The sequence below is a fragment of the Amblyomma maculatum genome, chromosome 6 (assembly GCF_055883805.1).
Source record: "Amblyomma maculatum isolate TAMU_Amacu chromosome 6, ASM5588380v1, whole genome shotgun sequence".
Lineage (NCBI taxonomy): Eukaryota > Metazoa > Arthropoda > Arachnida > Ixodida > Ixodidae > Amblyomma > Amblyomma maculatum.
In genome coordinates, this window is record NC_139349.1 from 153652155 (window position 1) to 153672556 (window position 20402).

General features: G+C 48.3%; 1 protein-coding gene across 1 annotated transcript in view; it reads right to left on the bottom strand.

Moving 5' to 3' along the window:
• Window positions 1-5891: 5891 nt before the first annotated feature.
• Window positions 5892-20402, bottom strand: part of LOC146187095 (calcium-activated chloride channel regulator 4A-like) — a 69701-nt gene continuing 55190 nt past the window's right edge. The window contains exon 14 of the mRNA XM_084605759.1: window positions 5892-6133. Within this exon, the coding sequence (XP_084461885.1) occupies window positions 5909-6133 (225 nt within the window). The 3' untranslated portion in view covers window positions 5892-5908. The remainder of the gene's footprint in view (window positions 6134-20402) is intronic.

The following is a 20402-nucleotide window of genomic DNA, read 5'->3' on the forward strand; positions in this document are numbered from 1 at the left end:
CTCAAATATTTCACGCGTTGCATAATTGAAGTTGGCAGTCGTGATATGTGCGAACTGGTAGTAGATGCCAGTCTCCTTTCGCTTGGACATATATTGGTTTCTTATCCCTTGTGCAGGAGGTGTTATTTTAATTTAAACCGAAAAGCATGCTCCGTTTAAATATGTTCGCACCTGTACCTTTTAAATGGAAAACGCCGCAAGGAGAAGCCGTCGACGAAATTAGGCGCCGCCTGCAGTCCCCTCTTGTCCTTGGCCACTTTGAAAACACGCCGAGACAGAAATTCATACCGAAGCGAGCAGTGTGGGCCTAGGTGCGGACCTCGTTCAGAGGAGTGCCGGAGAGGAGAAAGTAATCGCCTAATCTAGCAGGTTTCTCTCAAAAGCCAAAGTAAATTACTCTACGACCGAGAAAGAGTGCCTGGCGATCATCTGGGCCACTTCTAAGTTCCATTTATACCTATACGGTGGACCATTCAAGGTGGTAAGGGATCACCACGTGCTCTGCTGGCTGGATGATCAGAAAGACTCCTCCGGGCATGTTGCCCGATGGAGTCCACGAGTGCAATAATTTGACGTGACTGTTGTCTATAAATCGGTCCGCAAACATTCCTATGCAGACTGCTTATTCCGCGCTCCCGTCGACGCTCCCCCGAAGGACGATGACGACGACGCCTTTCTGGGACCAGCAAGCGCCAGCAGTTTTACACAACAGCAGCGATCAGATCCTGAGCTTAGAGATCTTACCGTTTACGTGGAAGGCAAGACCGCCTCCCTTCCTGCTGTGTTTAGACGTCAGTTGTAGTCTTTCGCCTTAAGCACTGGCGTCCTCGTAAAGAACTTCGCTCCTAAAAAGACCGCGCAGCTTCTTGTCGTGCCTAAAAGCCTCAGGCAGGAAGATCTTCATGCGTTGCACGACGAGCCAAAAGTAGGGTATCTCGGGTTTGTGCTCAAGTTGGATCGAATACAAGAGAAGTACTACTGGCCGCGACTGTCTGCTGACGTTGCCCATTGCGTGAAAACGTGCCGTGAGTGCCAGCGCCGCAAGGCACCACTGATCAGACCAGCTGGGTTACTGAACCCTATGCCGCCACCAACCCTGCCCTTTGAACAAATTTGGATAGATATCCTCAGTCCCTTGCCATCTTCGTCTAGGGGTAACAAGTAGATCATCGTGGCCACCGACTGCCTCACCCGCTACTTCGAAGCAAAATAATGGTACCGTGACAGAAATCGCCAAGTTTTTTGTCGAACAAATTCTCTTGCGACACGGCACCACAGAAGTGCTCATCACTGACAGGGAACGGCACTTACGGCAGGGATGACGCAAGCCATCCTAGAATGCAGTTATATAAATGGACGATCAACTGTGTACCATCCCCAGACATATGTACCGTCTGTTGCAGAAGTTTGCAGCCCAACGCGCCGGGCGGAGGAGCAGTATCGCTCCCGAGAGGTGGCGCTGCGCCCGCCGGCGCTGCCTGGTGACGCAGCTATAAGGAGTGAGGAGGCTTGTTCTCTTCCCCTCATCACGCGGCTGAGAGCAAAGATGTGAGATATCAACCGCGGGTTGTGGGGAAGAGAACAAGCCTCCTCACTCCTTATAGCTGTGTCACCAGGCCGCTCCTCCGCCTGGCGCGTTGGGCTGCAAACTTCTGCAACAGACGGTACCTACGGAGCGTCTCAACAAAACGATTGCGGACACGATTGCAATGTACGTCGACGCCGAACACAACGACATGGGACGCCATTCTGCTGTAAATCACCTTCGCTTGTCCAGGACACAACAAAGTCGACCCCGTTCAGCCTTGTCGACGACGCTCGACGCAATGCTGCCGCACGTAACCGAGGAGGAGAACCTGGATGTCGCTGCCTACCTTGAACGTGCAGAGGAAGTCCGAAGACTCGCCCGAATGCGCATTAAAGATCAGCAACAAACCAACGCCCGACCGACGTGATGCTGAATACAAGCCGGCAGATCAAGTCTGGGCTTGGGCGCAATTCACCGCCGCGGACTGCGCGAAAAGCTTTTACGTCGTACAAGGTACTTCGTCGACTAGGACAATTGAACTACGAGGTCGCTCTCGACGGCGCGACAGCATCTCAGCGGCGCTGAGCGTACCCAGAAATTATGCATGTTGTACGCCTTAAGCCATATTACACGCGCTAAAGGCTATTCATGTTTAATTCCTAATTTTATGTTAATTCATGTCTGTTTATTTTGAAACACTGAGGCGATGTTTTTTAAGGCGGGAGTAATGCCGCGAACCATTCAAAACTTTATTTCTTTTTTTTTCTACAACCGCCGGCATGCGACCTCATCACTGTGATTGAAACGCACCAATCGATTATGCATTCTTTGTTTTGTTCACTTCTTTTGCCGCTAGAAGTAGCCTTATCATTTCGTTTGTCGCGTAAGATGCGCCGATATGTCTTAAATTCCAGCCATTCGCGTGTGTTTCTGCAAAGTTACAGGGTATGCTAGTCACCTGTTGCAGTTTTATCTCGATCTTTCTTAGTAACCTTTAAATTTAGCGCTGACGCGTGAAACAGAATCCGCAGATCTACGATCGCCGAGCACGCTTGTTGCTATTGCCGCCGGCGATTGCTTAATTCTTTTGCGGGCGCAAGTCAGTCTAATAAAGAAATCATTCAAGAGAGGAAGCCTCATTTGTTGCCAACGGTATTGTCACCACTACGGGACAATCATACTCGAAAACATGCCCTGAATGTCAGCTATGTAAAGCGGCGCCGATCACCAGCCTGTATACTTTCTCCATAACGCTGTCAACCCAGCCTTTTTCAAAAACTTGAGAAGAACTTCCTTGACCCCTTCTCACTTCATCAACTGAAACAAATGAATCATCGTAGCATCCGACTACATCACTCACTATGCTGAAGCAAAAGCCCCACCTAATGGTGCAGCAGCAGAAGTCCCCATATGTTTCATCAAATGTATCCTCCTGCGACATGATGCAACAGCAGTACTCATTAGAGGCAGATGCATCGCGTTTATGGCTGTGTTCATCCATGCGATCCTAGACCCCAATCTTACATGCCACCAACGAACAGCGTACCACTCTCAAACCAACGGAATTAAGTAGCGTATCAAGAAAACGAATGGGGAGATAATTGACATGTAAGCTGACGCCGAAGCCATCCTGGGAAACCATCGTGCCCCACGTTATCTTTGCATACATGCTTGCTGAGTTCGAGTGAACTAGGTTAACTCCGCTCCAACGTTTGTACTACAGTGATCCCACGACACCACTCGACGCAGTGCTGCCGCATGTTCCCGACGGACAACTTCGACGTTGCCGCGTATATCTTCAGCGCGCATAGGGGGCCCAATGACTCACCCGGCTGCGCATTAAAAACCTGCAATAAACCTACGCCCGACGCTACAACTTACCAACGATGTGACGAATGCCACACGTTCGGATAGTGTCTGGGCTTGGATGCCGATTCGCCGTTGCGGACGAAATAAAGAGCTGTTACGCAGATATTTCGCTCTATACAGAGATACTTGGCCGCGTGAGACAAGTGGAGTACAAAGTACAACTGTAAAACTGTGAACTGCTGATATGCGGCTGTAACACAGTAGTCTAGTGCGCTTTATTTGTTCGCAAATTTAAGCGTTGCGGAGACAAGGCTTTATTATTTTCTGCGTAGGACAATGTTCTCCGAGATTCATCTCGAGTGACGACAGATCAGTGCTACTGCTTCCACATTGTTCCAGGTTCCTTCGAGCGGTTTCTTTAGATAAATGCAGCGGGAATTCGTAGCTTGGCGACCGCACAGCAAGCTTGTCGCTATCGCTGCCGCTGCGTCTCTTAGTTCTATTGCGGGTGCCATTCAGGCCAGTATAGAGTTCCATTTCAGTGCAGTGCCCAATCTAATAGTTTGTTGCCGGTGGCATTGTATCACGAAAAAATACTTTCCACTTCAATGTTTGAAGGGTGACTCTAACTGCGGCACGCAAGTATAGCAAAGGCCAGCACTTTCTAAACTAACCCATTGCATATTATTATTTCTTTTTGCTTTTGGGTTATGTTGATGGGGAAGGGCTTCGACGAGGAGGTCTCCAAAAAGGGGAAAATGACACCGCCTTTAATGCACATAGGCTTTGGCGGCGCAACCGTAAAAGCACCTTTGATTTTTGCTGGGCCACACCGCCACTGGCGCATCGCACTCTTTTTCAAGAGGAAACTTGACTACCGGATTGGCGATAAAGGTTATGAAATGAAGCTGCGGGCACGATTACAAGTAAAGCGGCGAGGAGACACCTCGTGACCAGACACGCATCCGCACCTGCAGCTGCACTAACCGCTTTCGGTATTTGTGCTGGGGCGCGTTGGCGCTGTAAATTGCAGGTTGGTGACTGCCATTCTGCACTTAGAGCTTACCTTAGTAGCTACTCAGTTACCCTAAAGCTGCCTACGCCGAACCCTCTGTCGAGGACTAGCAGCTCCCTTATTAGCAATAAGCGCGTAAACGTCGCAATAGTGTGCTGGCATGTAGGAATAATGGCGTTACCTGTAAAATGAGACATTGAATGTGTATTACAGACTAACTCCACACAGCAGGTAAGATCAGGCTTACAGCTTTGATTTCGAGAGACCGTCTGTGAATTCTCTCACGGACAACGTTGAAACATCATCGGTGGTTGAATGCTGGTGCCCGGCCGTTTCCAGGTAACGATGATGGTGCGGTCATTTCGAAGCTGCACGCTCCTAAGGAGACTTAGATATCTAATTTTCAACAAACGTGTATCAGCTTATATTCAGAATGATTTAAGTTTTCTTTTCAAAGTATTGATTGCACCCGCATGAAAGCATGCTTAATAATATTTGTTCATTAAAATGAGTGCGTTTTTTCTAAGCTTAAATAGCAGAAAAATATAAAAAGCCTGTTTTATGGCTAATTTCGTAAACAAAAAAGATCCAGACCTCGAGACCGTTTGGAAGTCTTCATCATCAACATCATCATCATCAGCCTGACTATACCCATTGCAGGGCGAAGGCCTCTCCCATATTCTTCCAATTAACCCGGTCCTGTGCGAGCTGCATCCACTTGACCCCTGCGAACTTCTTAACCTCATCTGCCCACCTAATTTTCTGCCACCCTCTGCTACGCTTTCCTTCCCTTGGAATCCAGTTTGTAGCTCTAAGCGACCATCGGTTATCCTTTCTTCGCACTACATGTCTTGCCCCCCTGTCCATTTAGTATTCTTCATTTCCACTAGAATGTCAGTAACATGAGTTATTTCTCTGACCCGGTCTGCACGCTTCTTATCTTTTAATTTTATTCCTACTATTTTTCTTTCCATAGCCCTCTGCGTTGTCCTAAACTTAAGTAGAACCCTCTTTGTTAGCTTCTACGTTTCAGCCCCATAGGTGAGTACAGGTAAGATGCAACTGTTGTATACTTTCCTCTTGAGCGATACCGGTAAGCTGCTAGTCATAATCTGGCGAGTGCTTGCCAAATGCGCTCCATCCCAGAGTTATCCTCCTTGTTAGTTCCCTTTCATGGTCCGGATCTGTGGTTACTACCTGTCCTAAATAGATATAAATAATAATAATAATAATAATAATAATAATAATAATAATAATAATAATAATAATAGATATAAATAGATAGAGAGCTCTCCGACGTACAAAATGCGGGCTTTGTGGGAATAAATAAACTATATATTTTATGCTCAAATGCCTGCAAAATATGTTTATAGCGTAAAGAAAGATAGCCTTTAAGTCAATGACTTTATACATGATATAATGACAGCCTGTCTAGTGCAGGTATTTCTGGGAAAATGTAGTTAAAAATGCAACTATCGAGATAGCCAGACCGTAACCACGAAATTAACGAAGTCGCAGTTCGGATATGACGTGGTCAAGAAGAACTGTCTGCACTCTCAGCCGACGCTTGAGAGAGAAGAAGCTGTGGTGCTGGCAACGGCCGGGCGCTTGGTCGGACTAGCGCGATTGAGAACAGGCCCGGCTCGTCCGGATCCGCTGCCTGGATGCGTGGCCCTCGCCACGTTGGACAATGGGGAATGGCGTCCCTGCACGTCTTGCGTCTTCACCGCGAAGAACACCGTGAAGGCTCTGTCGTCGGAAGGGAACACCCGGGACGGAACCTGCGGCGACATAGCTTGGCATCGCACCGATGTTGCATCATCACTGCCTGCGGAGATGCTTTGAAAGGCATGGGTAGCATTCCTGAGACAAAGACTAGGTGGCATTGGCCTCTGGAGAAGGATGTCCTTGATGTTTAGTGCTGTGCCACTAATATAATTCGGAACATGATCTGCCGTATGCCTGGTTCGCAAAAATGTTCGTACGTCGCAAAAATGTTTGAACCAGTGCTAATGGTCCTGCTAACCATTATTGCTAGTAAAGATCGAACCCACAGCTTCTGAATCATCCGGTGAAGAGATTTGGCTTGCTAACCGCTCAGAAACGGTGGCCACGAGAACACTATAGAAACAGTTTGGAGCTTCTTGGATGCAGATTTTTGTTATGGTGCAACGATCTCCAAACACTACACTGCATAGTCAAAAGCGTTCGCTACAACCCACAAACGCTATGTTTGCCTTGCTCAGCTGAGCAAAAATCTCCAAGAACCATTTCACTGCTGCACTATACTGTGTGAGCCTGCACTATTCGGCAATTGCCAAACAATCCGTTGTATCGCTATCGCTATACAGTGCGTGCGATTGACTCGCATACTCTGAGCCACAGTTCCCCAAATGGTCGCCGTACAAGGTGTTGCTCCGTGTGATATTTAGACGCTGACTCTCCGTATAGTAACGAGTACATTCTGCGCAGTTGTCATTATGCCCACATATTTAAAAAGACGGCGTCCTGACCGGCTTAAAATTAGGCAGTTCAAGATATTGCCATGACGTACCCGACCAATTATGTATAAACACCACCGGTTTGCAACAAAATCGAAGAAACAGATGCGGTACTAAACATTAAGACTGCTTTAAAAAAAGGGCATTATCAAACCATTTTTTTGACTACATGAGAAATCAGTTGGATTTTCCCTCGATGATTACTTTGAAGATCTAAGGAAGGCATTTACCCCAGCAAAGGCTTCACGCAAGCAAGATTATTTTTGGAGGGCAAATGCTGACAAAGGCTAGTTGATGGTGGCAGGCTGCAGGATTACGGTGCGAAGAAGTAGCTGAACATTGATACGTCTAGATGTCATCTAGGATTGCCAACGCGGTTTTCAAATCAAGGTCGTCGTCACACTTCGTTGCAGTGCTGTGTGGAGTTTAGTGCAAAGCGGCCATGTGCAGAATAGCGGAAAGCAGATTGTGGGCGGCAGGCGCCCATGAGGGCCAGAGTTTAGTATTCGGGAGCTGGTTAGCGCATGTGGGAAATGATAGTGAAGTGGGCCGGTGGATTAAGGGTGGAGAGAGGTGGGTAGCCTCATGCACGGTTGACGGGAAAGAGAGGCAGCAGCTTATAGAAGGTCGAGGCTCCTCGCTTGGGCTTGAGAGTTAATTTAAACCGACACCAGAATTTCTGGGGTGTAGTGTTATTGCTTTCGCTTTAGTAGTGGTGATGCTGGCATCATATTGTCCCCTTCATGACAGCGTCGTTATCCCGACAAAAGTACATGGTATAATGAAACACGGCAGCCAAGCATCGAAGCGACCAAATGCACAAGAGAACAACGAACGCCCCGAAGTCAAGCTCGACACATACGCTACCGCAGTGGCCTACCGGGGCTCTTTTGATTGCAGGATCTCTCCTATACCGCTTTAATTCTTGATGCTCACAGTGATGTATCACTTGATTCCAAAACACACTATATATCCTACACCATGCATAATAATGGTGCAAGAGTTCATCTTGGAGACGTACCGTCAAGAGACTTGCAAACGACCTGATCACCAACAAAGATGCATCCTCTGCATACGCAGATAGCCAGGGTAGCCGCCGAATATTCAACATGGTTCCACCTCTAAAGCATTTACGATTGGTAGCAAGATGGGTATTACATGCCGGAAGTAATTCTTCTGAGTCCGAGCATAACAAAGAGGGCCGCTGCCAATACGAAGTCCTGATCTAGGAGTCAGAAGACGGCTGAGAAGAGACCGAACGCAACTGGTGGTAGCAGATAGGAGCTCTCAGCTGTGAAAATTCCCCGTTGTCCAAAGCCGTCCATCTTAAAGAGCATGCCGCGAAAGGGAGAATATTGGTCTGGGTCTAGGGCAAATTTCAGAAAAGAGGTGATTGTATTTGTTGACAACAATAGTGCACAAACTTTTGCACAGATGTCTCTCTGAGATTCCACCATCATCATCATCAGCCTGACTACACCCACTGCAGGACGACTCCCTTTGCAATCTGCCTCCAGTTATCCTGGTCGTGTACTAGCTGCATCTACTTGACCCCTGCGAATTTCTTAGTCTCATCCACCCACCTAATTTACCGCCGCTCCCTGCTACGCTTAGCTTCCCTTAAGATCCAATTGGTTACTCTTAGAGACTATCGGTTGTCCTCTCTTCGTGCTACATATCCTGCTCATGCCCATTCCGTCTTAATTTTAACTAGAATGGCAGAAACTTGAGATATTTATCTTACCCACTCTTCATGCTTCAAATCTCTTAACGTTACATCTACCATTTTTCGTTCCGTAGCCCTCTGCGTTGTCCTCAACTTAAGTAGAATACTTTTCATTAACCTCTATGCTTCATCCCCATACGCGGGTACCGGTAGGATGCAACTTGTATACACTCTCCTCTTGAGCGATACCGGCAAGCTGCTAGTCATATTGTTTCAGTACTTTCCAAATTCGCCGCACCCCAATCTTATTCTCCATTTCCCTTTTGGGGTGAGGATCTGCGTTACCGCGGATCTGAGATTCCTTATATCGCAGCCCATCACAAAGCCAAAATACAAGGAGAGAGGCTATTTGCAACTTCTTAATTATTCTATCCAGTCTGCGATGCGGAATGTAGATCATACGAATTTACGATCTATTGTATAAACATTACGGTTTTTTGTGCGTTCATTTATTATTTTCACTCTGTCATATATTCAGAAACCTTGACGCGAAATTAATATGATTGCATATTGTTGGCCGGTTGGTTGGTTCACACGATTTAACTCCCCAAAACGACTCATGCTGTGAGAGATGCCGTAGGGGAGGGCTCCGAAAATTTCGGCCACCTGAGGTGGTCGCAATTTAGCTTAGCTTTTCGCCTCCACCGAAAAGCGACCGAGATTTGATCCCACGTGGTGGGACTCAGTAGTCGAGCGCCTCAAGCACTGAGCCACCCACCGCAGTGGGGCTGATTGCATATTGTATATGGATAATTTGGTAATATCATTTTTTCTCTTGAAATATCACCTATACAAAAATAGGTATTTCTTTGTACTATATGCACCTAAACTATTACTTGCATATTGTTTGTATGTTCTCACTGCTGTCTATATTTTATTTTGCTTATTGAGTCAACCCATTCGATTCCTCTCTAATGGTCCTACAGTTAGGTAATAAAAAAAAACGATTCAAATGAAAAAAAGATGCGCTAAAACTTCAGAGGCCACGATTGTAATTGTCTACAATTTTTTTTTTTTCAGTATTCTCAGTGAGCATGAATTGGACATCGCGCTTTCGCTTCGTCTCTTTTAGCCTATGGCTTGATCTTTGAGCCGCAAGTTCTATCTTTATTGCTCTTAGGAATAGGAAAATGCTTAGGCTGCTTGAATAATAAACTGGCTTCTGTTTTAACAGCACCAAGCATCATTATTGCTTATGTTATCGCTTCAGCTCTTTCGAACGCTGTGGGAATGTGAGTAGATGCCGAAGACTACCACAAAATGCTTGAGTTGAGCGTGTATGTACGCAGAATGTGTGTTCTAAGTGTGTCTCATAGCTAATTTTGCTTCGCTGGGCCTGCGACACTTTCACATTTGCACAGTGGTTTTTGCAGCTGACATTCGAAAGCCGAGAAGCTTTTTTATGAAACAAAAATCATAGCAACTAGCCCTAGTAGAACGTTCGTAACATTACACGACGCAGCATAGAGACCGCGGTTGTCTATGGCACAGCGAGAATACTTCACCCTGAATAGAATGGATTGACATGCGTGCAGAGGTCTGTTTCAGTGCTCGTGAGTTCCGAGACTTCACCGACAGAGAAGCAGTCTACGCTATGATCTCGAAAGCATTAAACGGCTTCTTCACCCTCTCGACAAAAACTGCCATTTTTGTAGCTAAGTATTAGTGAAGTTCCGTTGGTGGTTTTTTAGCCCTTTGCACCAGGGGTGCGCCGTCAGAGATGGTATACCGTGTTGCAGTGGAAGTTCCTTGCGCCAGAGATGCCCCGTCGGAGACAGTATGAGCGAAGACTTGAGGGCAGGAGTTGACGAGAAGAAAACTGAATTTTATACACACAGCAAAAATTTACATTTACAGCAGAGATACAGGCTGGAACCGGCTAAAAGGGAAATATTCCCACTTCGGCATAGCCGACGATGCCGAGCATCAAAACCTAGTCCGGAACGCCGGACTGGGCCCTCGGACTCGGTTTTAACCAACGTTTAGTTTTAACCCCCTTAGGTCTAGCCCTAGTTTTCACGACTAATCACCAGAAATTATCAACCGGATTGGTTGGTTCCGACATCCAGCTCACCCAACCACTTTAAGAAAACTAAACCTTCTTTCTCATGAAAAAAAAAAGGAAAGGCAAAACTCCTAGGGTCACGTCCTTCCATCAGGCGCTTGCATGAATGAGCGTCTCACCTACAACCGGCCCCGCCGGGGTGCGTATTTGGGTTTGCTCGGTACGGTGGCTCCGCAAGGGACAAAGCAACAGAAGAGACGAAGAAAACGGGCTGTTCCGACAACCATCTACCGCCCCCAGGAGCCGAGCAGCCTAGCGATTAGCGGCGCATGCTTTTTCAATGGGCGTCACGTTGGACGCGGCACTAGCTCTTGAGAGCCTATAATACTATTACTACTACTACTACTACTACCACTACTGCTACTACTGCTACTACTAAATAATAATAATAATAATAATAATAATAATAATAATAATAATAATAATAATAATAATAATAATAATAATAATAATAATAATAATAATAATAATAATACACAGTAATATTTCTCTGCTTATTATTATTATTATCATTAGTAGTAGTAGTAGTATAGAGGAAGACTCGTTTCACGAAGTTGCACTGAATTGTCTAGTTAATGGCCGAATTAACTGGCTAAATATCTTCACAGCTTTAAATTATAATAATAATAATAATAATAATTGTTTCACAGGAAGGGAAAGGCGCAGTATCTGTCACACTTGTGTCTGTGGACACCTGAACTACTCCGCAGCCCTCCGCTACTGCTCCTCTTTCTCTCTTCCTCCATCCCTTGGTGTCCACAGACACAAGTGTGATAGATACTGCGCCTTTCCCTTGCTGTGAACCAATTAATATTATTATCATTATTAATTAAAACTGTGAATATATTTAGCCAGTTAATTTGGCCGTTACCTACAGACAATTCAGTGCCAACTTAGTGAAACGGGTCTTCCTCCATACTACTACTACTACTACTACTACTACTACTACTACTACTACTACTACTACTACTACTACTACTACTACTACTACTACTACTAATAATAATATTAACAATAATAATAATAATAATATTAATAATATTGATAACAGCAATAGTAGTAGTAGTAGTAGTAGTAGTAGTAGTAGTAGTAGTAGTAGTAGTAGTATAGGCTTTCTCAAGCTAGTGCCGCGTCCAACGTGACGCCCATTGAAAAAGCATGAGCCGCTAATCGCTAGGCTGCTCGGCTCCTGGGGGCGGTAGATGCTAGTCGAAACAGTCCGCTTTCTTCGTCTCTTCTGTCGTTTTGTCCCTTACGGAGCCACCGTACCGAGCAAACCCAAATACGCCGCCGGCGTGGTACAGTGGTCAGACGCCCGACTACTGTGCCGGAGTACCCGGGTTCGAACCCGACCTCGGCGGCTGCGTTTCGATGGAGGCGAAACGAAGAGGCGTCCGTGTGCTGTGCGATGTCAGCGCACGTTAAAGATCCCCAGGTGGTCGAAATTACTCCGTAGCCCTCCACTACGGCTCTCCTTTCTCTCTTTCCACTTTCACTCCCTCCTTCCTCCCTTCCCTTACGGCGCGGTTCAGGTGTCCACAGACACAAGTGTGACAGATACTGCGCCTTTCCCTTCCTTTGAACCAACCAACCAACCACCTACAACCGCGAGGTCGAGACAACGCGCTCAACACGGTGAACAAAAAAAAAAAGAAAAGAACAGAGCAGTTCTGTCACGACCCGCCTGTCATCACGAGTGTAGTGCTATTGTTAGGCGTTCGCCACAGCGTTCCATCGGGGCCCACATGAATGTGTGTATCACCTGCGTCTACTCATGCTACGAGAACAAAGAGGAGCTGGGTTGGTAGCCACACACTTTCCCCGACTTCCTGCACTAATCTGTCGTGCCCGTCGGTCCCTTACACTATTTTTTACATAAGTAAGAATTTCAGGGCAATGCCCTTGGGCACTGTTCCTGCGTTGAGCGACGGGCACCTCGGCGGTTGGAGCATCCGGCAGATCAGACGAGGAGCATAGTGGGGGATGAACGAGAGCGAGCGTGGTCTTAAGAAAAGGAGCTCAGTAATGAAGAAAGCGCTGGAAGGAAAGTGAAGGAGGCAGCCAAAGGTTGGTTGGTTGGTTTGTGGGGTTTAACGTCCCAAAGCGACTCATGCTATGAGAGACGCCGTAGTGGAAGACTCCGGAAATTTCGACCGCCTGGAGTTCTTTAACGTGCACTGATATCGCGCAAAACACGGTCGCCTAGATTTTTGCCTGTAACGAAAAGCAGCCGGTGAGGTCGGGATTCGATGCGTAAACACTGACATCGCACAGCACACGGACGCCTTGCTTCTCGCCTCCACCGAAAAAAGGAAATCAAGACCTGGCAAGCAGAGAAATAAGTTAAATGAAAGCAGTGTGGAGGAAAAGAAACGAGGAAGGTAAAGTGGTTGCAGTGTAGAGCGCTAAGGGGGAACTAAAGAAGTGTACTACGATATTGGAGAAATTTGTCGAACTTCTTCTCGAGGTGCTTGCTGCTGCGAAGCGTTCCGGCCGAGAGGAGACGCGCCGCATATGCTAGCAGTCTACGAGCCGGAAAGGGGCGTGACATGTAGGGCTCCAAATGCCGATGATAAGGGCTGCAGCCATTTTACTCTGACGTGTAGCGTGGGCAATCACCTATGGTTCAAACGCGTCAAGAGCAGCACTGAAATTTCGCAATAATGAGTGCCGCATTGGTCATCCAATTATTCCCGAGTGCGAATAAAGCACACCTAAAACATGAAGGTGAATGCCACGTATGTTTAAGATTATTTTAGCTCACATTCTCCGCCCCAACGTTCGACCACCATCAGTATTTGCAACCCAAGCTTCACTCCAAAACTTCACCGAAGCTTTTTTCCTTGAAGGGACTGTCTTTCGCGGAATACTGTAAATCGAGAACTTTTTGCCATTGCCACGAAATCGGCGCACATTTTCATCAAGCCGGCACGGCGCGAGGCCCGCGCGGCGTCGCGTGGAAAGCATGGAGAGAAAAGCCTCCTTCCCCGCGCGGGAGAGCGCGTAGCTTTGTACGCGTTGCCGTCATCCTCTTTCCCATTGCCCGGGGAGGACGGTGGTTCATCGGCCTGGAATGCGCCAGACCTTTCGAGAATCTTCTATGGGACCTAGCCAATGACAACGCGTGGCTCGACGGGAGGAGGAGAGAGCGCTATAACCAGAGAAGCTAAGTGTGTGTGGCCGCAACGACGAGACCATCAACAAGATTACCACCAAGGCAATGGACGCTATCCGGCTCATACACCGAGTCTCGACACGAGGGGCAGGCATGCGTGAAGACAGTCTTCTGCGCCTCGTCCAATCGTTCGTGATCAGTCACATCGCCTACGTTGCGGCCTACCTCAACTGGCAGGCCACTGACCGGACAAAGATAAACACGCTGATCAGACGGGTTTACAAGATGGCGCTGGGATTAATGGGGACCACGAGTACGGCTCGGCTCCTGCAGCTCGGCGTCCATAACACCTTAGAAGAAATGGCCGAGGCGCAGCTCACGGCGCAAATGGAGCGCCTCTCTACCACCAAGACAGGCCGCAGTATACTGACGTCCCTGGGTTACAATCCCCGAGCTCCCAATCGGCAATCGTGCGAGATCAGCGGTGAGGCGTGGGCCCACATCCACGTGGACCCCATCCCGAAAAACATGCACCCCGAGTACAACCAAGAACGGCGGCAGGCGCGGGCCAATGTCCTCGTCGAGCAACACGCCCAGGACCCGCACGCCCGGTTCGCGGACGCTGCGGAATACAAGCGAGAAGGATTCGTGGCAGTGGCCGTTGCGGTGGCTACCGGCATCAAAACAACGGCAGCGAGCGTGCGGTGCACGGACGCCACAGACGCCGAGGAGGTTGCCATCGCTCTGGCGATCTCGGAGGCCGAGTGTCGCACCGTGCTCAGCGACTCGAGGAACGCTGTGCGCAACTTTGCCAAGGGGCGACTGTGCGCGCCGGCGGCCGCCATCATCAGTAAGCTCCAGCTTCAAGACCGCGGCAACACTATCCGCATCAAGTGGTTCCCGGCGCACGCGGGAGATTGTGCATCCTCACCGAATCACAACGAGACGGCCCATTCGGCGGCGCGAGCGCTTACCTTCCGCGCCCCCGAGAAGGACCGTTCCGAATGGTGGTTCGAAACAAAAGACCGAATGACCGGTTACGAGGAAGTGACAAAATTTTACCGCCTAGCTTGACGGACACTGCCGCCGCCTCGCCCGGCACTTAGTCGGGAGGAGGCGGTCATCTTAAGGCAAATGCAAACCGGGTCACTCCTCGCCCAGGCAGTGCTACACGTCCTCCACACAGACATATACACGAGTGATATGTGCAGTGTATGTCAAGTGGGTCCGGCGGACCAGTGGCACATCATGTGGGACTGTGCCAGGTTCCCGACCGAAGCTGCATCCAGGACATACCTGCCGGAACTTCAAAGTGCTGTGCAGAATACAGACAAGGACATGCAACTATGGGCCGTCCAGCAGGCCCGGGGTGCGCTCGAAAAGCACAAGCCTCACAACCCACCACAAGCGGGCCAAATGAGGTAGTGCAGAGTAGGGCTTAACCCCGGGTGGACGCTTGGCCAGCGTCACGACGCTTTAACCCGTCGTTTGCCGGCTCCCTAATAAATTTATACATACATACTATGTGTCTGTGCGAGCTAGCTTTGGCGCGTGCTAACAGACAGACGCGGCGCGCCCTATTTAAAGGGACCGCGCCGCTTGCGTAGTCAGTCAGTCAGACAGTTCGTCAGTGGTTGCGGCGTGTTCGCGAGTGCTTCGGCTGGACTCCCGGGGATCACCCGCTGCTGGCAAGCCCACGGACCTGCAAGGGAGCGGCGCTCGTCTCGTATGGCGGCCACATCGTGACTCTTGAGGCGTCGGACTTCAACAGTGCCCGGTGAACAATTTGGTGTTTGTTTATGGAACTCTCTCGAGTTTGATCTGTAAAGCCTCTGTGTTATTGAATCATTCTGTAGTTGCATGCTTAGCGTTTGTATTCTGTGAACCTCTCGTCTGTGTATTTCAAGTGATCTTGTGTATTCCTTTGTATCGTCTCTTGCTGTACATAAATTGTGTTTTGTTTAATACTTCTGACTCCGATCCTTACTCTGGTTTGAACCGGCGACAGCTGGGCACCAAACGGCCACCCCCTTCTGTCACTACACGGTAGTTGAATTCCGGCTGAGCTTGCCACGCAGGTCGAGGGCATCTCCTTTGCGACCGGAACAGCTACCCGCCCTCACTCTAAGGGTGTCTGGGAGTGTGCGCACCGTTAAGGGCGCATCGTTAATAATACCCCTAATTATTAACGGGTGACCATTATTCTGGCGTCCGCGACCGGACGTTTGGTGCACTCAAGCTCAGAGGACGGAGACCGAGTTCGAAGAGTTTACGAAGAGGTCGTAAACTGTGTAGCAGCAGAGCGATAGCGAGAGGTAGTGCCGCGTGGAAGCGTTTAGGCGAGGTTCGCTAAGCAGACTTTAGGCTACACCCAAACGGTTCGCGCTTCAGATATGAATCTGAAAGAGCTGATTGAGGCTGGAACCTAGCTGGGTTTGTCCGCTGCCGAACTGCGTAATTGTGTTAGCCAGAGAGAAAAAGAGTAAAGAGAGAGGGAAAAAGAAGAAAGAGCGAGGGCTCGAAAGGAAGCTGAGGAAGAAAGAGAGAGGGCTCGAAAGGAGCGAGAAGAGGAATTTCAGCGGGAAAAGGAATTACTTACTGTGAAACTTCAGCACCAAAACGCAGGGAACAACAATGGTTTAGCTTAAGTGCATACATAGCCCCAGTGAAGGACATAGCAGCTTGCGGATAGATGCAAGTAAACTGATTCCGAAATACGACGAGAGAAGAGACGATCTCGACGCGTTCCTCTTGCGTTTCGAAAGGATCGCCATAAATGCAAATTGGACAGACAGTGAATGTGCTACCATCTTGAGCACTTGCCTTAGCGGCGAAGCATTAAGTGTATTTGGAAGACTTCCTCCTGAGGATGCAGGCAGCTATAACAAGGTGAAAGCTGCATTACTTAAAAGGTTTAGATTTACGACGGATGGGTTTCGTGAGAAGCTCAGGACTGGAAAACCTATGGACGGTGAAACGGCAACACAGTATGTTGCGCGACTGAGTCATTATTTCGACCGCTAGACTGAACTCTCATAAATTAAACCAGAGTATGGCACACTTCGTGAGCTCCTAATTAAGGAACAATTTCTGGGCAGCTGTCACCCTGGTCTGTCGCGTTATTTAAAAGAAAGAAAAGCGCATACATTGTACGAAATGATGGATCTGGCAGACCAGTATTTGGAAGCCCAGGGAGGCGAAAATTTGAGCAAAATTGTAAATTCTGGAACCCCTCGAAAGCCCGAATTCCGGCAGACACAACCTAGCGTGAAGTCAACCCCGAGGTGTTATCCCTGCGAACAACTAGGCCACATCGCACCTAACTTCCGCAAACGCGCAACCAACAATCCATCCTCGTGTTGGAAATGCGGACAGAAGGGCCACAAAGCGATATCGTGTCCCGACGCTGACAAGGCAGCTCCGCAGGCGGCATGCGCGAGGACTCTGTCAGAGTCGGAATGTCGCCTGGAGGAAGAAGCTGATGGCTTTGTTGAGCTGAAAAACGGCAAGAAAGTTCGCGTGGCTCACGGCCTAGAGGAGGAGGAAGCAGAGAGAGCGGTTAATCGGAAGAAGGACAAAAAAATCCGGGTGGTGAACGCCGTAGTACACGCACAACCTGCATCTGCGGTGAATCGGATGCCGGTTTCGAGGGGAAAGATAGGAGGAAAATCAGTTTCTGTGCTACGAGATACAGGCAGCAGTGCCGTAATTGTTAAAAAGAGTTTGATTCATGAGAATGACCTGACTGGTGAGAAATGCCCTGTGAGGCTAATTGACGGCTCAATTCAATTGCTACCTGAGGCAAAATTGGAAGTGCAGACGCCATATTATTCTGAAAAACTGACAGCCCTTTGCATGGAACGCCCTATCTACAATTTGGTGTTGGGAAATATCAAGGGCGCAACATTTCCCGAGGATCCTGATCAAAGTCCCGCGCCTGTGCGCTGCAGTGAATCTAAAAAGAAAAAGGCAAGGCGAGGAAAGCAAGGCCATGTGAAGCCGGAGGAAAAGCCCCTAGAAAAGAATACACAAAAGAAAGCACCTCAGGAGGAAACAGGAATGCCTAGGCCGTCGTTGATGCAGGTAGCCCAAGTGTTTTTCCTACTTATGGGGGCGTTACTTGGGATATTTCACCTTCAGTGGAAGGAATTCCGGTGCCTAGGAAAGAGCACTACTACAGTGATTCTTTTTGTTGGACTGTGCACGTTGGCACAGGTTCCCGTATATCCGTCGGCGCTACAGGTTGTAGGGGCAATTATCGGCACACATTGGTTGTGTGATTTGCAAGGGGACTATAAGTCATGCCTCAGGGAATTTTCAGTAGCCCGATCGGGAAACATAGAAGCGTCTCAAATGCGAGAGCCTAGAGCGAAGGCAGAATCCCTGGCGGACAGAAGCGTGTCACGCACTGATCGGGGGTTTGGAATTACGCTCGGAAATTTAGGTTTGTGCGCTTCGCATTTGAAAAGCTGTGTGTTATTGATTCTTATGTGTATCTGACGACAGTGTGGTGCTATGTTTGTGAACATCATGGCATTGATGTATGAATTTTGTAATGTGTTATTGCAGTTTGTGAAATTTGTGCAATGTGTGTGATGTGGGCATTTGCCCCATATAATTGTGAGCGCATGCATGTGCGCGCGATGTTCGTGGTTGTTGTGAATATCGGGGGACAATATTCTTTAAGGGAGGGGCAGTGTCACGAAATCGGCGCACATTCATCAAGCCGGCACGGCGCGAGGCCCGCGCGGCGTCGCGTGGAAAGCATGGAGAGAAAAGCCTCCTTCCCCGCGCGGGAGAGCGCGTAGCTTTGTACGCATTGCCGTCACCCTCTTTCCCATTGCCCGGGGAGGACGGTGGTTCATCGGCCTGGAATGTGCCAGACCTTTCGAGAATCTTCTATGGGACCTAGCCAATGACAACGCGCGGCTCGACGGGAGGAGGAGAGAGCGCTATAACCAGCGAAGCTAAGTGTGTGTGCGCGCTAACTTTGGCGCGTGCTAACAGACAGACGCGGCGCGCCCTATTTAAAGAGACCGCGCCGTTTGTGTAGTCAGTCAGTCAGTCAGTTCGTAAGTGGTTGCGGCGCGTTCACCAGTGCTTCGCCTGGACTCCCGGGGATCACCCGCTGCTGGCAAGCCCGCGGACCTGCAAGGGAGCGGCGCTCGTCTCGTATGGCGGCCACATCGTGACTCTTGAGGCGTCGGACTTCAACAGTGCCCGGTGACAATTTGGTGTTTGTTTATGGAACTCTCTCGAGTTTGATCTGTTGTAAAGCCTCTATGTTATTGAATCATTTTGTAGTTGCATGCTTAGCGTTTGTATTCTGTGAACCTCTCGTCTGTGTATTTCAAGTGATCTTGTGTATTCCTTTGTATCGTCTCTTGCTGTACATAAATTGTGTTTTGTTTAATACTTCTGACTCTGATTCTTACTCTGACTTGAACCGGGGACAGCTGGACACCAAACGGCCACCCCCGTCTGTCACTACACCGTAGTTGAATTCCGGCTGAGCTTGCCACGCAGGTCGAGGGCATCTCCTTTGCGACCGGAACAGCTACCCCCACTCACTCTAAGGGTGTCTAGGAGGGTGCGCATCGTTAAGGGCGCATCGTTAATAATACCCCCTAATTATTAACCAGTGACAGCCATATATATTTTGCTAAAATTTAAAAGAAATCAGTAATGATGCTAAAAGTTGTAAAATTTGGGTTTGAGTGTTGGCTGGTAAAAAGTGAAGACATTGTTAGTTCGACAAAGTGTTTGCTTTTTGCCTCGCACGCGGTAATGGCGTAAGTTCTGTCAAGTGACGAGGTTTATACGGAAAACCACACCTCTCCTGACGTTATGAAACTGTTATGCAGATGACATCATTGTAGCGGAGGAGTGTTGTCTCCGAATGATCGCATCTGCGTAAGGTCTATGCTGCCACTGTGTTTGACAGAGTCCTCCTTTTCAGATGGAACAGATAGCTAAAGACTGTAGCTAGTCGTTACGAAGAATTTGTGGTCATTTGCATACATTTTTTATAAGTCACAACAAAGCTTGAGCCGCGGCCAACCTGGAGGACCAAAGATTGGAAGAGTTCAAAAGCGAATCTTGAGTTATCACATCAGGTTTCCAAAAACTGCAACACGAAATTCTCTTATCTGGCTAAAACTCTTAAAGTTCATGTTTGCTGGCATTACAAAATGCGCACTGACAACGGCTCACTGCCACACTACTATGCCGATTTAAAGTTCTTGAAGAGAACGATGGCTCTTCGCTACGAATAGGATATAAAAATCAGGCATCCAGATAGGGGGAATACAGTTTCAATGCGCTATCGGCAAAGTTGAAACACAAAACACGATTTCCAACACAACTGCTTGTATTGGTTGCACAGAAACTGCTATAAAGATCAGTACAATCAACAAACCAAGGCATTGAGAAATATAACAAGAGGCCTATGTGTGATACCATCCATTAATTCTCGTTTATAAAAAAATGGAAATCAATTGTTGAAATGCACGATTTGCTGCGCGGTTTTATTCACAAGACAACTAATGGCAATGTGCGCAAAATTGAATCAAGACGACAAGCTTAGGCAAAATGTGCGTGTGTGTTTGTGTGTTCATGCGTGCGTGCGTGGGCGTGTGCGTGT